A 13,399-nucleotide genomic window follows, 5' to 3' on the forward strand; every position below is an offset into this window, starting at 1 on the left:
GACTGTTGTTGATAATATACATAGCAAAACCTATACAACTTAACAGTTCCTACGTGTGTGATTCAGGGCCCCTTGGTGACATTGTGATTACGCTTTGGAGCAGTTCAAAACGACGCGCTTGCTCCACAGATGAGGCTTTCTACACCTATAAAGATTACGGTCCAGAAACCCACAGGGGCACTTCTATATTCTAAAGGGTCACTGTGAGTCAGAACCGACTCAATGGCAGTGAGAGTTTAGTCTTACACAAGCAGAATGCTCAAGACCTTTTGTTTTGTTCTGGACTAGTTAAGCTAAATGATTGTTTGGTTTCAGGGCATCTTCTGGGTTCCGGTGTGATTCCAAAAGCCTTGAGAATTTGGAATGCCGCTCTGCACTTTCGCCTTTTGGATCTGCCGCCTTGTTCTAGGGAATCTTTGATCAAAATAGTGAACTCTCCAATATGAGAACTCTGAATCAGAAATGCTGATTAATTAAGGTGACTGGAAGAGGCTTTTTTTTTTTTTTTTTTGCGGGGGTGTTCTCACAGGGAGAGTGATAATGGAATGACTAACAGCATACCAACTAGTTATTTAGAAATAAAGATTTTAAGATTTCAGCATTTAGACAGCCCGAGCCAGCCGTCGCTACACAGCTACACAAATGACACGGTCTCTCTGCCTTACTCAGCATTCTGCGTGTGGGATAAGTCACCTCAGTTTCATCTTCCCTGAACCATGTTTCTTATTGGACAATATCTAAACACTATAACCAGCCCCAAACTAAGCCTGCTGCTCAACAATCAAGCTGATTCTGACGGCCCTGGTGGCCCCTTGAGCTGCAGCGGGTCATGGTGCTCTGCGGGATTTTCCCAGCTGTCACTTGTCACAAAGGTGATTGCCAGACCTTTCTGCCAAGGTGTTCCACCTGGCTGCCCTTCCGTTCTAGCCAAGCACTTCGGCAGGGGTGCCACACAGACTAGGAATACGTTTTTGTTTCGTTTTTTTCTTATTAGGACGTAGATTTCTCTTCCTTTTTTCCTTTCAAACTTCGAGTATGATCTATCCTTGATCTCTTTGGTTAGAAAGTTGGTTTGCTTTGTGAGTGAGAGGGAATTGTTCTTATTTTTGAGACAAGAAGCGAACCTTCACAGGATTTTACTTGTGTGTCGGGAGTCCCCCCACCATCCCTCCCCATGGGACTTTATATTCCACCACTCACTATCTCAAAATGTACTTTTCCTTAAACTTTAGCCACCAGGGGCCTTGTCCAACACAGCTAGAGCACCTGGAATTAATTTTAGGGCTGCCTGGCTAAGCCCCATGCTGGTATTTGAAGTTTGTGTCTTAGACTCAGGCCCATTTCACCGCCCCTGAAGGTGAGTGCAGGCTGCTATTAATTAGCAGTGAGTCTTTTCGCTGGCATCTTCCAGTCACTAAGGTAAATATGTGGCTTAAAATAGCCCTCTTCCCACCTCAAATAGCAATGCCTTTTTTTTTTTTTGGCCTATTCCCTTACCCCCATTGTGATGGACTCACCAGCAGTTGCATAGTGGATGTGGCCTAAGAACAGATTTTGATTCTGAAAGGGAAGTGAGATCGTCTTCAACATCTGTCCGTGAGACTGTTTGAACAGCAGGCCGGGCTTCAGTATGACTACATTGTTTTTGTGTCCATTGTTGGCGCTGACTCAGCATCCGTTAATAAACCCTCTCTAGAAGGCTGGATTTCTCTTGTTTAATTACCATCTTGGAGCCATTCAAGAACACTTTTAAGAATTGTGTGTTCAGGCCCATACCCACAGGCCCGTGTGCCATCCAGAAGTCCCGCTTCCATTTGGCACGAGTGTCCCCTCTGGCGTAACAGGTGGACCAGGGAGCAAGCAGGGTGGTGTGAGACTTATGTCCCCCAGTGGGAATAGACTGTTCTGTATACGGAGATTATAGAGAGACCAAACCCAGTTACCATTTCCTGGAAATAATCTTTTGCCTTCTTACACCCCTACCCCCATAAATATTTTTTCCTAGAAACGTTTCTTCACCAAGAAGGGACACATGAGGAAAATAAACCGACATGTTTTTATGATTGTGAGTCGGGTTCTTGTTTGGCTTTGCTCTGCTTCTTCCTGTAAACAAATACTCAAATGTCCACTTCATTGTATGACTAAGTTAGTATCATTAGGCTGGGACTGGGTGTGTGTCTGTGGGGGCGGGCAGGCGGGCGTGTGGGTGGGTGTGTATGTACCACGTGTGTTTGAAATGACAGAAAAGACATCACAGCCTAAGGTGGAGAGAAAGATGCCTCTCAAAACAACTGCCTATGGGAGGCCAGCAGGAAACGCTGGACACTTGTGTTTTCAACGATGTACACGGTCATTGTAATGGGGTGCCAGCTATACACGAACCCTTTGCTTTGTTGCCCCTCTGAATTAGAGGGCTCCTTGGCTGACGGCACAAGACCATGGAAGGAAGTAAAGCATCTGGTTTGTTTTGTAATGAGAAGCAGGAATGCAAGGTCCATGCTCTAATAACAAACAAACAGGACATTGTATGCCATCGTTACAGGATGTCCTTCCTTCCACACAGGGCTGAGCGGGGCTAGAGGAAGAGGCTGGCCGGGCTCAGAACCCAATCCATACGGCCTCGTCCGCTTCCACGTTGGGGGGATCCGTTCAATATTCTCCTTGAACTGTGAACCGATTACCGCCCCCCTGGGCTGATTTACACGCGCCTGAAGCCTGGCTGGGGATTTTGAGAGGAGGAGAAAGACACAAGTAATTTCGATCCGCAGCGTTTGCCTATTTCCCTGTTCACTGCGCATTGCAAAGAAGGAAGTTAGTTTCGCCAATTTCGAGTGCATTTAATTAGGAGAAACAGGATCTTACATGTTCTTAGAGGGGGGCGGGGGAGACATGTCTTTCACAGGCCATAGACTGAGCGCAAGCAGCTACATTTTATTAACTTAGATGCAGACTTACCTGTCCGTCTTTACATTGGACCTCCCCAAGTAAGACGCTGTATCGTCTGTAACTGGGAATACGAGTTGAGGGATGAACCCACTTTTTTAGGTTAACTTTTCTTTTCTAACACTTGCTGGGACCCTTCGTGAAACTCCGGCGGGGAGAAAGGAGGGCGGTTCGGGTGTGTTCAGAATCCAGTCGAGCCCCCGTCAGCGTAGAGGTCCAGCGTCTTCCAAGGGAAGGAGGAAGATTCCGGGGGGGTGGGTGGGGTGGGGGTGGAAATGCACACTCACAGGGAGAGGCGGCGGGCGCGCTCTCGGGGGTGGGGTGGCGGGTGGGGGGGACTCCCGGCCGGGCTCCGCGCGGCTCGGCCGAGTTCAGGTGTGGCCACGCCCCCACTCCCGGCAGCTGGTGAATCAGAAGGCGAGTGGCTAATGGGCGGCAGGGAGGGGAGAGGAGAGGAGCGCCCGTCTGGTTAACTGGGGCTGAGCGCGCCGCCGCGACACTCGGCCCTCCAGTGTTGCGGAGACGCAAGAGCAGCGCGCAGCACCTGTGCGCCCGGCGCCCGAGTCCGCGGCGGGGGAGCAGCCGGGCGCGCCGAGCCGGGCGCCGCACTCAGCCTGGCCCAGCCCGGCGGGGGACGCGCCTCGCCGTGCGGACTGGGGCGCGATGAGCGAGGCTTTTCTCCGATGTTGGATTTGTGCTTGGGAAAACTTGTGGGTGCGACCTTGGTAAGGAACTTGATTTTCTTTTTACTCTGAAATTGATCTGAAAACTTTTTTATTTTATTTTTTTGAAGCGCTCAGCCGGTCGCCGTAGAAACAAAATGCTGCGGCTTGCCTGCGCTCCCGCTCGTAGTGCTGTCCAACGTCTAAGGGACTCTGTGCGCCTCGTTAACCCTTTCGGTTCGAGGCATCCCTGTTGTCAAACGCATGGAAATCGCAGATCCTGCCCACTCCCAATCCAAGCAAGTAAATAGTCCAGGGTTGGGAGAATTTCTTAAAAGTTTGCTTTAAAAAACAAACAAACAACATTTGTTTATTGAAGATCACGAGTGTCCATGCTGGAATAAATAAAAATTAGCCAGGTGGTCTCCATTTCAGCTGAAAGGAAAACCGCGTCCGACCCTGGATCTGTTTGGGTAAAAGAGCATCGTCCTGTTGGAGGGCGGATAGACAAGGCCACCTGGAGGGACTGACTTCCACGTCGCTGTTGTGTTTACATTCTGGCCGGCACGCGTTCCTACCTGGGAACGATCCCCAGCTCCGGCTTCTCACCCAAGATGTCTCTGTTTGGGGACGCAGCGGAGACGTCGCTTCCCGCCCCCGCAGCCCCCCGTGGAAAGCACTGCTGCCCGAGGGTGAGGGAGGAATTGCGGGAATAATCTGATCAATTCGCAAGTGGAAGTGCAGCTTGCCCTCCGCGTCTTCGGCATTGGTTTGAACTTTACAGTAAACTGTAGCCCATCAGCCTCTTCTGGGAATTCATGTACTTTCAGACTTCAATGGGAAAGGCTATTTGCAGCCGAGGGCTCCGCAGAGGAATTCTCCCGAGGGTATGCTGTTGAGCACTTTGAGGTTGGGGGTTGGCTTTTTACAAGTTGGCGAGAGATGCCCACAAGTCAGAGGAAGCGGCCGGCCGGGTTCCCCCTGCACCCACTTCTGCCCTCCGCGCGCCTCGGGTCCCAGCGCCGCGGGGAAGGCCGGCCGGCTCCGGGATGCGGGCAGGATGCAGCCCCCGCCAGTTCCCCGCGGAGGATGAAAGGGCGAGCGCGCCGCGGCCCGGGCCCGGCGGGGGAGGGGCGCAGGGGCAGGTTGTTTTGAAAGTTGCTTGGCGTTGGGAGCTGGTGGGAAAGTTCAGCCTTCCCCATTTGGAAAAGGCCGGCCGGGTTCCGCTCCGCCACCACACGCGCTTTCCATTTTTAGCTTCATTCAGAGGCAGACGGAGCTCCTTCCTCTTCCTCTCCTTGTTTGTGACACTGTTCCGAGGCAGCGTTTCCCCCCCGCTCGGAGGGTCTGGCGGCCATGACCCCAGGCGATCCGGGACGTGGGACTGAGTGCCCCACACCGTGTTTTTCTGCCTTGAGAGGTAAAGCAAGAGGTTCTCCGGAGGTTTGTTTTGTGCTTGGGTGTCCCCCGACCCCCCACCCCCAAGGAGGCTGCCCCTTTCCCTACTTTCTTTTTTAAACCAAGAAGAGCATTTAAAACCTGGTCTCTTCAAGGCAGTGTTTTTTTTTTTACGGCTTTTTGGCGCTTACTCAACTGTACCAAGGACTGCATCTGCTTTTAAAGCCTGCAGACGACCGTGTTAGTCATAGCCTCGCAGGGAGCCACAGCGGACGGACGGACAGCTGGACAATGGGGATTAAAGGCCTTTCCCTTCTCTTCCAGGCTGCCCCGAAGTGTAGCTCCAACGCAGTGAGGACTCCAGGGTTGGCCGAGGGGACCATGAAAATGAACATGGAGGACGCGGACATGACTCTGTGGACAGAGGTTGAGTTTGAAGAGAAGTGTACCTACATTGTCAAAGACCACCCCTGGGATTCGGGCACCGACGGAGGGACTTTGGTTCAGGCCGAGGCATCCTTGCCAAGGAATCTGTTCTTCAAGTATGCCACGACCAACCAAGAGGTAAGCCGCTGCCTTCGGGCCCAAGAAGATTGCCACCTGCCACCCTGGTCTCCCTAACTTTCACCGGAGGAGGGTCTAACTGGGAATCGTGAGGACCAGTCAGAAGTGAGCGTTCAGTTCACGGTTTTCTCCTTCCCTAGGCCAGTTCCTTCGGGGGCTGCCAGCCTCCAGAGTCTTGCATTCGTAAACAGTTAAACCTCGGGGCTTGATGACACCCTGACTTGTAGGGGGGTGGGGGTGTCCAGTGAGCTCAGAGGAAGCAGCTCAGTGCTGGCCTGAACACTTCGGGGTTCCAGTAACTTTGGAGGGAGCCAACATTTTCTCTGAAAAGGGTTTTTTGGCCTATATTCCCTTTGTCTCTCTGTGGTCCTTAGGTGGCTTTATTCTTTTAACGAGCCAGCTTTACTAGCTGGGTTTCTAAAATTATTCTCCAAACCTTGACGTGTTTATGAACTGGAGTGATGGTGTAAACCGAGAAAGAGGGTCATGTAAAAGTGTCCTCTCTCAGGATGACTTCAGAGCTAACCACTGTTTTTATCTGTGGCAGCTCCTGGGCTCTGGCTCGGCTGGCACACTGAATCCTAACTAGCCTCTGAAGTGGGTACACTCTTTGTTGTTTCAAAGAGGCTGAAAACCCAAACTTGGACTGAGACCCTGATTTGTGTTTACCCCTTTATAGAACGATTATAGTGAGGTGTGATATTGAGCTGTGAAATACCTCAGAGAACCAGCCACCTCTTCTCTTGAGGCTTCAGCTACTGCAGCTGCCCTCACCAAGTCGAACCACTCAACCCCTTTCCTGCGTTCCCACCACCACCAGAGTTTACTGCCTTCAGAAAGTAGTGGAAAGGGGACCCTTGGCTGGTAGAGTCCAGAGGGTGCTACTATTTATTGCAGACATGCTCCATCCCCCCTCTCCTTCCCACTTCCCTAAGGAACAGCATTTCAAGGAGCTGAGAAGGGTATTTGGGAAAAACTGTCTCTTTCCTGTTTGTGTCTGAGAGCAGTGCATTTGGTGAGGGGAGACACAGCTGTCTGAAATTAAATCGAGCCACGCTGCTTCGTGTTTCATTAAAGCTGAAACTTTGTGTGTGTGTGTGTGTGGGGGGGGGGATGAGGGTCTGCTGCTGGAAGAGTGGAGGCAGATTTCATAAAAGGCAGAATTTAAATTGTATATTAGTGTTACTAAAAATCTATCCCCAGAGGTCGACCTTAATAATTATACCTCTTACTGAAGGTCAGACTCTTCCCAGTAGAAAGTCTCATAATACGTGGCCTATGGCATCAAAGTGGAGTTAGGTTTTGGGGGGTATTTAAGGTTTGCCCGTGGCATTAGAAGGTGAAAGGAATCCCCCCCACCCCCCACCTTGACCCCACTCCACATAAAAGCCAGTCAAATACGGGTCTGTTCCCAGAGTTCATTTGGGCTGTGCTGTCTGGGCCAGCCCATTCGGACCAAAGCAAAGCTCTCCATTCTGTGGGTCACCTTTGCCTTTTATTCTGCTCTAATTCCCTGTCCTCAGTTCAGGTTTTCTGTGTCTGTCGTTCTCCATAGAATTCTAGCTAAGTCAAGGAATGTTGCTTTAGTTCAAGGCATATGGTTCAAGCCAGAACCGGGACTGACTTGTGTCGAAAGTCTTCTGACTTCCTGAGCCAGGGCTTTTGCTCATGCTGCACCGGCCCCTCTTGGTGTCACTGTAGCTTTATTTATCATCTTGCCAGTCCAGACTGAAGCGTTGTTAAGTTTGTGTAGTTTTCCCCTGAAGTGGTAACTCTTATTTCAGTGTGTGAAGCTAAATAAGTAAACAAATAAACATACAGTGTCCCTGTTCTTAAAGAAGTGGTCTTCCATGACGAACCTAAAGGTTCAGGATTCTCCCACTGTTTCCCCACATGTCCTTTCACTGGACCATTTGACGGAGATAGTATATCAGAATCATCATGATGGCAGTGGGTTGGGTTTAGGGTTAATCCTGAAAGCAACCAGGAAACAAGCTTCGATGCTCTATGGTCTTAAGAGCTTATTCCGCTGGCATTTGTACCTGTTTTCCTGTTGTTCCCTCCTTCCTCTTTCAACTTGCCAAAAGGACAGCTCCCTCTTAAGTAGCTGAAAGAAGGGCAGCGTTGGTTGAACTCTTGTGAGGGTCTGGTGGCTGCAAACCAGTTCCAGAGCAGAACCTTCTAGGGCTGATGAAATGTTTACATTCTCATTATTCAGTTAGCCCTTTAAGTCATGAGCCGTGGAAATAGGAAAAAACCTCTTTTACGTGTAGTTTTTATTTGACTGATTTATCTTGCCCTCCCTTAAATAGCAGGTGATGTTATATTATGTACTGTTCTGCTGACATGCTGGGGATTTTTTTTCTTAAACAAGATCATTTTTCACTATGAATCTGCGCTATGTGTCAGCACCTTTTTTTTAAAAGCAAAACATACAAACTAGATTTGTGACACCTGCGCCCCCACCTACCTCCCCCCGCCCCAACATTTCTAGATTTGGTTTAGAATCCCTCTGCACCTTTAATGAGACTGTGCTTACTTCCTATTTCCAGAACCAGAACCAAAGATAGACATACTGGTCAGAACCCTTTCAAACTGGCCGGTTATTCTTCTGTGGGGTTTCCCCGCCCCTACCCCCTGGCCTCCTGAAATAAGCCTTCACGATGGACTTAGACATTTACTTCTCAGAAGCAAGAGCCACTCTCCGTTGAGGGCCCTTGGCTAGGAGAGGCGCTGTGGCTCTGAGTGACCTATGTGGTGATAAACATCAGGGCGATCCCGGGGGACTCACTTCGTGTCCATTTGGATTGAGGTCCATTATTAACTCAAGCCATCAGTAAAACGTATCTCACCGTAACATGCAATTCTATCTTGTTCACACTGCCTTTTATTTGTGAGATGAGGTGCCACTGCATCACTGCGTTTCCTTTAATATAAAGATAATTAAGGAGGAAACCTTCCAAAAACATCCCTGTTCACTCCACCCCTGTGGAAAAAAAAATGGGGTGAATGACAGGCTGACAGCCTTGGTGCACTACCGAGTTCTAGTCATTGCGACGCAAATATCCTTCGAGTCAAAATAGAATTTTAATCAAATGAGTCACTTTTACAGGGCGAGGTTAGAGGAGGGGGTGACATAGCTAGTAATTAAAAGGGCCTTAATGTAATTTGGGGTCAGGATGCTCAGACCACACTAGGCCTAGTTAATGTTTGTGCTGAAAACCCACTGCTGTGGCTTCTTTGTTATCTGTTTGCACTCTTCCTAAAGGAAGAGTTTGCTTTCCTAACAACCAAAAAATCCTCTCTGCCCTGGGACTTTCATTCAGCACCCCACCCCGCCTCCAAGCTGACCTGGAAACGCCGCTTCCTTTAGTACAGATGAAAAAGAGTCCACAGAGGCCTGTGTTTTCTCCGGCAGCCGCCTCAGAGGGCGGGATGTTCTTGGACCAGAGGCCCCTGACAGAGACAGATCTGCCCAAGTGGCTGGGTCGGCTCTGCACAGCAAGGCTTCTGTGGGAGCAGGTGCAGGGAGGACCTGTTGAAGCCCAGTGTCCCTGACAGGTTTTAGAAGGCATACTGCTGCCTGTCCCCAGCAAGAAGTCTTTAGGACCCTGGTCAGTTCCAGTGAAGTTTTCCTCCCCACTTAGGTGAACACATTCTTTCATTTTAATGCCATGAAACTCAAGGCACACACTTGGCTTCTTTGTAACAACAGTATTAGATAACAGTATTGTAAGCAATGGGTCACGCAGAGGAGGTTGCCCAAGATAGAGACCCATCTGGATCTTCCTGGGGACAATAGAAGAATTTGCACCTGGTCCCTCCCTCCCCATTAAAAAAAAAAACAATACCAAAAAATCCTGGATCCTTATCTCTCCTCCACCACCACCACCACATTGAACCTATGAGAAGGCCCATAGTCAGGGTGGCCGTTGGGAAGGATGCTCAGACTTGGATTTGAGATGAAGGCTGTTCTGCTGTATTAAAGAGGGCTGGGCTGAGAAGGGCTATAGGTGGAACCATAAAGCTCAAGGGTCCTTGAAACCTCGAAATGGCATGATTTTGTGTTTATAAATTGATGTGCACACTTGGATCTTGTACCATCCCAGGGAGCTCCACACAGAGCAATGTAACTGTCGGGGTTCTGCCCCACTCCTGGCGCGCTGGTGGTGATGGTGAGCGGCTGACTGGAAGCAGAGTGATTTTTGAACCCATCAGTTGTTCTGCGGGAGAAAGAGGAGGCGGTCTACTCCTGTGACGGTTTAAAACCTCAGCATACCCCAAGGGGGCCAGTTCTACTCTGGCCGGTAGCGGTGGCATGAATGAGAATTGACTCGGGGTGGTGGGCTTGGTTTTTGGTGGGTCCCAAAGAATTGAATATTGGGGTTCTTTTATTCTAGAATGTTTATAGGCCTTTCTTCTGCCACAGACCCCCGCCCCCCTCACTTCTGGCTCCCCTGTACTGTATTTGTAAAGTTTTAAGTGGCAGGAAGTATTTTGGGTACATCTTATATCTCCCCCTATGACTTGCTCATAGTTCATGCTTTGTAGGGTGGCTCTGTCCTCCACAAATTCCTCTGCAGAATCCAGCTTCAAATTGACTACTTTTGGGCCACAGAAAAATGTTGCATGTTTGCTTAGTGTTGTTTGATAGCTAGAAACCAACAGGCCCCTTCTGGGTTTTTGTTTTAAGTACTTTGGCAGAAAACCCCTGGCCTCCGTATAATGCTACTTGTTGGTAGTCTAGCTCTGACTCCCAAGACTGTCTGCAGGAGACTGTAATTTAAAGCAAAGTTGATGAACCAGTTGAGCACCTTTCTTAAAATTAATGCTTTAAAGTGGATATGTTGAAAATATCCACGGCTAATTATTGGCTGACCAACAAATGGCTTTATTTGTTTTTCCTGTTTGTCATTTCAGTCCTATGGACTAATCACTCACATATATGAATGCCACATGATCTGCTTGTCGCAGAAGTCGAGTCCATGAATTGCCAAAATTAATTAAACTCACTCCCCGATACGCGTATCCAAACGAAATCCAGACCCATTGACTACAGAAGCCGATCCAACCTCTCAGTGCATCCTTAGACCTCAAGACGGCTCTGCAAGACTCGTCTTCCCAATAGTTGTACTGTAGCAAATACCAATAACGATCAGCAATTATTGAAGGAGCAGATAGATGGAAATGAAGGCAGAGGAGGGGCATGAAGGGAACATCTGGGTCCCTACCCCCAGCTTTCTGCCAGAAATACTCATAAAGCACAAAAATAACCCACTAGCCCACCAGCCTTGTTTCAGCTTGTATGAAGTGTAAGCAGTTTCCTTTCTTTTCCTCTCTTTCCGTTCTGGGTGTGCTCTGTTGGCTTACGCACTATTAAATTGTTACTCACAAACAAACCAAACCATTGGCTGATAAGAAACCGACACAAGAAAGACTGGTCTCTCTCAGCCCCGGCACTGTGGTGATTTCTTCACCATTCACACAGGTTCGGTTTTTCCTGATGAAGGGTAGGTCATAACCAAAACCTTCATAGTGTGCTGTGATGAGCAATTTGTGAACATTGATGCATTTGTCATCATTGGGTCTGTCATCCTGGGAAGAAAATTATATCGAAACCACCGGGAATAATAAAAAAGCTGAGGTGGGGAGGGCTGTCTTCTCCCCATCCCAATCCTTATTTATTTTGATATCCAGTGTGTCACGGATAGACTGGTTTGAATAAAAATAAAATAAAAATGGAAACGTGAGTAGGTAAATGCAAACTAACGTGTAAAGTATGTGCAGAGTTGCCCATGTTGTTATTCTGTTGAATAATGATGAATTGCTTCCTGATTTGTGGTTGGTGATCCCCCCCCCCCCAAAAAAAGAAGAAATTTTGCGATCAAGGAGGAGTTGGCATAGTTGAAATGTAGTAAGGCACTACAAAGCCAAACGTATGACCTGTACCGTTTGAGAAGGTCATTTCCTCAGATCTTAAAGCCCACAGCTCTTACAACCTATGACGCTCCTCAGTATAAAGTGTGTCAAAGGCGGACCTGAGACCACTGTTGAGTAGAAGACACTGGAGAAGAACAAAGTCACTTGGAAGATCTTTATTAAAGAAAACTTACAAACGGTGGGGGGTGGGGGGCGGGGCAAGACCTCATTTGAAATGAAAAATAAGCAGGATGATTTCTGGTCCTGTAGGCCTCTGTGGAAAAACCAAAGAGCATGATTTTGGTTTCTGAGGTTAAAGTTATTTTATTTCCTTCCAGCACACAGTATTTTTGTTTTGAGGGAGTAGGAGATACAGAAAATGGAAGCCGCTGAAACGGTCTTGTCTTGATCATCCCCACCCCACATCTCTGACTCACATCCACCTATTTCCTCTAGTGTAAAAAAGAATTTAAGGAAAACAGTCCAAGACTATGCTAATGCTTGGTCAAGCAATTGTTTATGACCCAAAAGTTTAACAGAGAGTCCCCCTTTCGGGTGAAACTGGTTGTTAATGAGTTAGGCTCCCTAATTATCTTTCGTCTGTCCTACAAATTTGTGGGTCTTTGGTTGTATTAGCAAGAACAACAACAAAATGAAAAAAAACCTGTGGTCATCGAGTTCATTCCGACTCAGAGTACTACCACTGAATAATCCAATTCATGGAAATAAGGGATTGGTTGACATCTGACCGGGAAAGTAATGGTTTCGTGTGTTGTCCTCCTCAGGTTACCGGAGTGGTGAGCAAGGAGTACATACCCAAAGGAACACGTTTTGGACCACTTATAGGTGAAATCTACACCAATGATACAGTCCCCAAGAACGCAAACCGGAAATATTTTTGGCGGGTAAGTAAGGAAAAAATTCCCAGAGGCGTTATGTATTAGGAAAAAAGCAAATGAGCTAGAACTGCTCGTTCAGTTTCTCCTTCGGCCTGTCCCGAGAAACACGGGGGCTCACCCACCAGTACTTAGCAGATCCTTCAGAGCAAATGTGAAGGGACTGGGTACAGGTGGCCCTGGAAACCCAGCCTCTAGGTGGATGCGGACTCCCTGTGAATCTTAATTTTTGCAACTCATTAGAGCTTGTTGATGAAAGGAAACAGTTTGCTGCTTGCTTCGAGGGGGGTTTCATTTGCATTTCTCTGCAAGGAAGTAGTGATGAGTCAGCCGAGCCATAGAGTTCACCCTCACTTGATTTCTTGCTGAGTTAACTTCAATAGAATGCCAGGGTTATAAATGAATTGTCTTGAAATAAATGCTACGAAGGAAGGAAGATCGGGCTTGGGAAATGAAGACAAGGCCACTGGTCCCTCTCTAGGCAAACAATTGGACTTGACCGTCTGTAGATTGCCCCAGAGCATAGAGAAAATGTTCACATCCTCACAGAACATGTGAGGTGGTAAGCTTTTCCTATAGCAGCCAGCCACATGTGGTTACCGAGGGACCCCAGAGACAGACTGAGAGATGGAATAAATCTGTGAGACAGAGACCTTGCATTGGGAGTGAGTGAACAGAGTTCCCGATTCCAGCATGTCTTTCGGGATGGCTCCTTTTCTCCACTTAGAAATAAAGCTATGCTTCCCCACTTGAAAAATGAAAGGCACTTTTTATACAGACGTACAGGAGTAGGAAGAGCCAGAAGTTCAGTGTTCGTGAAGAAATACCTTCATGGTTAGCAACAAGCGTTAGGTTACACTTGGCCAGTGTTTTTGCCTAGAACTCTGTTACAGTCGTGTTATCCAAGACATCTGGTGGGAAGCATTCAGAAGTTGTTCCTAAGAAACGCATCTGATTGTTTGTTTGTTGTTTTGAATCCAGAAAGTTTTTTTATTATTATTTTTAGAATTTTTTTTT

General features: G+C 48.1%; 1 protein-coding gene across 1 annotated transcript in view; it reads left to right on the plus strand.

Annotated features, from left to right (window-relative positions):
• The first annotated feature begins 5,008 nt into the window (after positions 1-5,008).
• Positions 5,009-13,399, plus strand: part of PRDM1 (PR/SET domain 1) — a 20,909-nt gene continuing 12,518 nt past the window's right edge. The window contains exons 1-3 of the mRNA XM_045294487.1: positions 5,009-5,025; positions 5,328-5,567; positions 12,272-12,391. Of these exons, the coding sequence (XP_045150422.1) occupies positions 5,385-5,567; positions 12,272-12,391 (303 nt within the window). The 5' untranslated portion in view covers positions 5,009-5,025; positions 5,328-5,384. The remainder of the gene's footprint in view (positions 5,026-5,327; positions 5,568-12,271; positions 12,392-13,399) is intronic.

Source organism: Echinops telfairi, unplaced genomic scaffold (genome assembly GCF_000313985.2).
Source record: "Echinops telfairi isolate 266 unplaced genomic scaffold, ASM31398v2 ScPeMD7_3533;HRSCAF=4204_0, whole genome shotgun sequence".
NCBI lineage: Eukaryota > Metazoa > Chordata > Mammalia > Afrosoricida > Tenrecidae > Echinops > Echinops telfairi.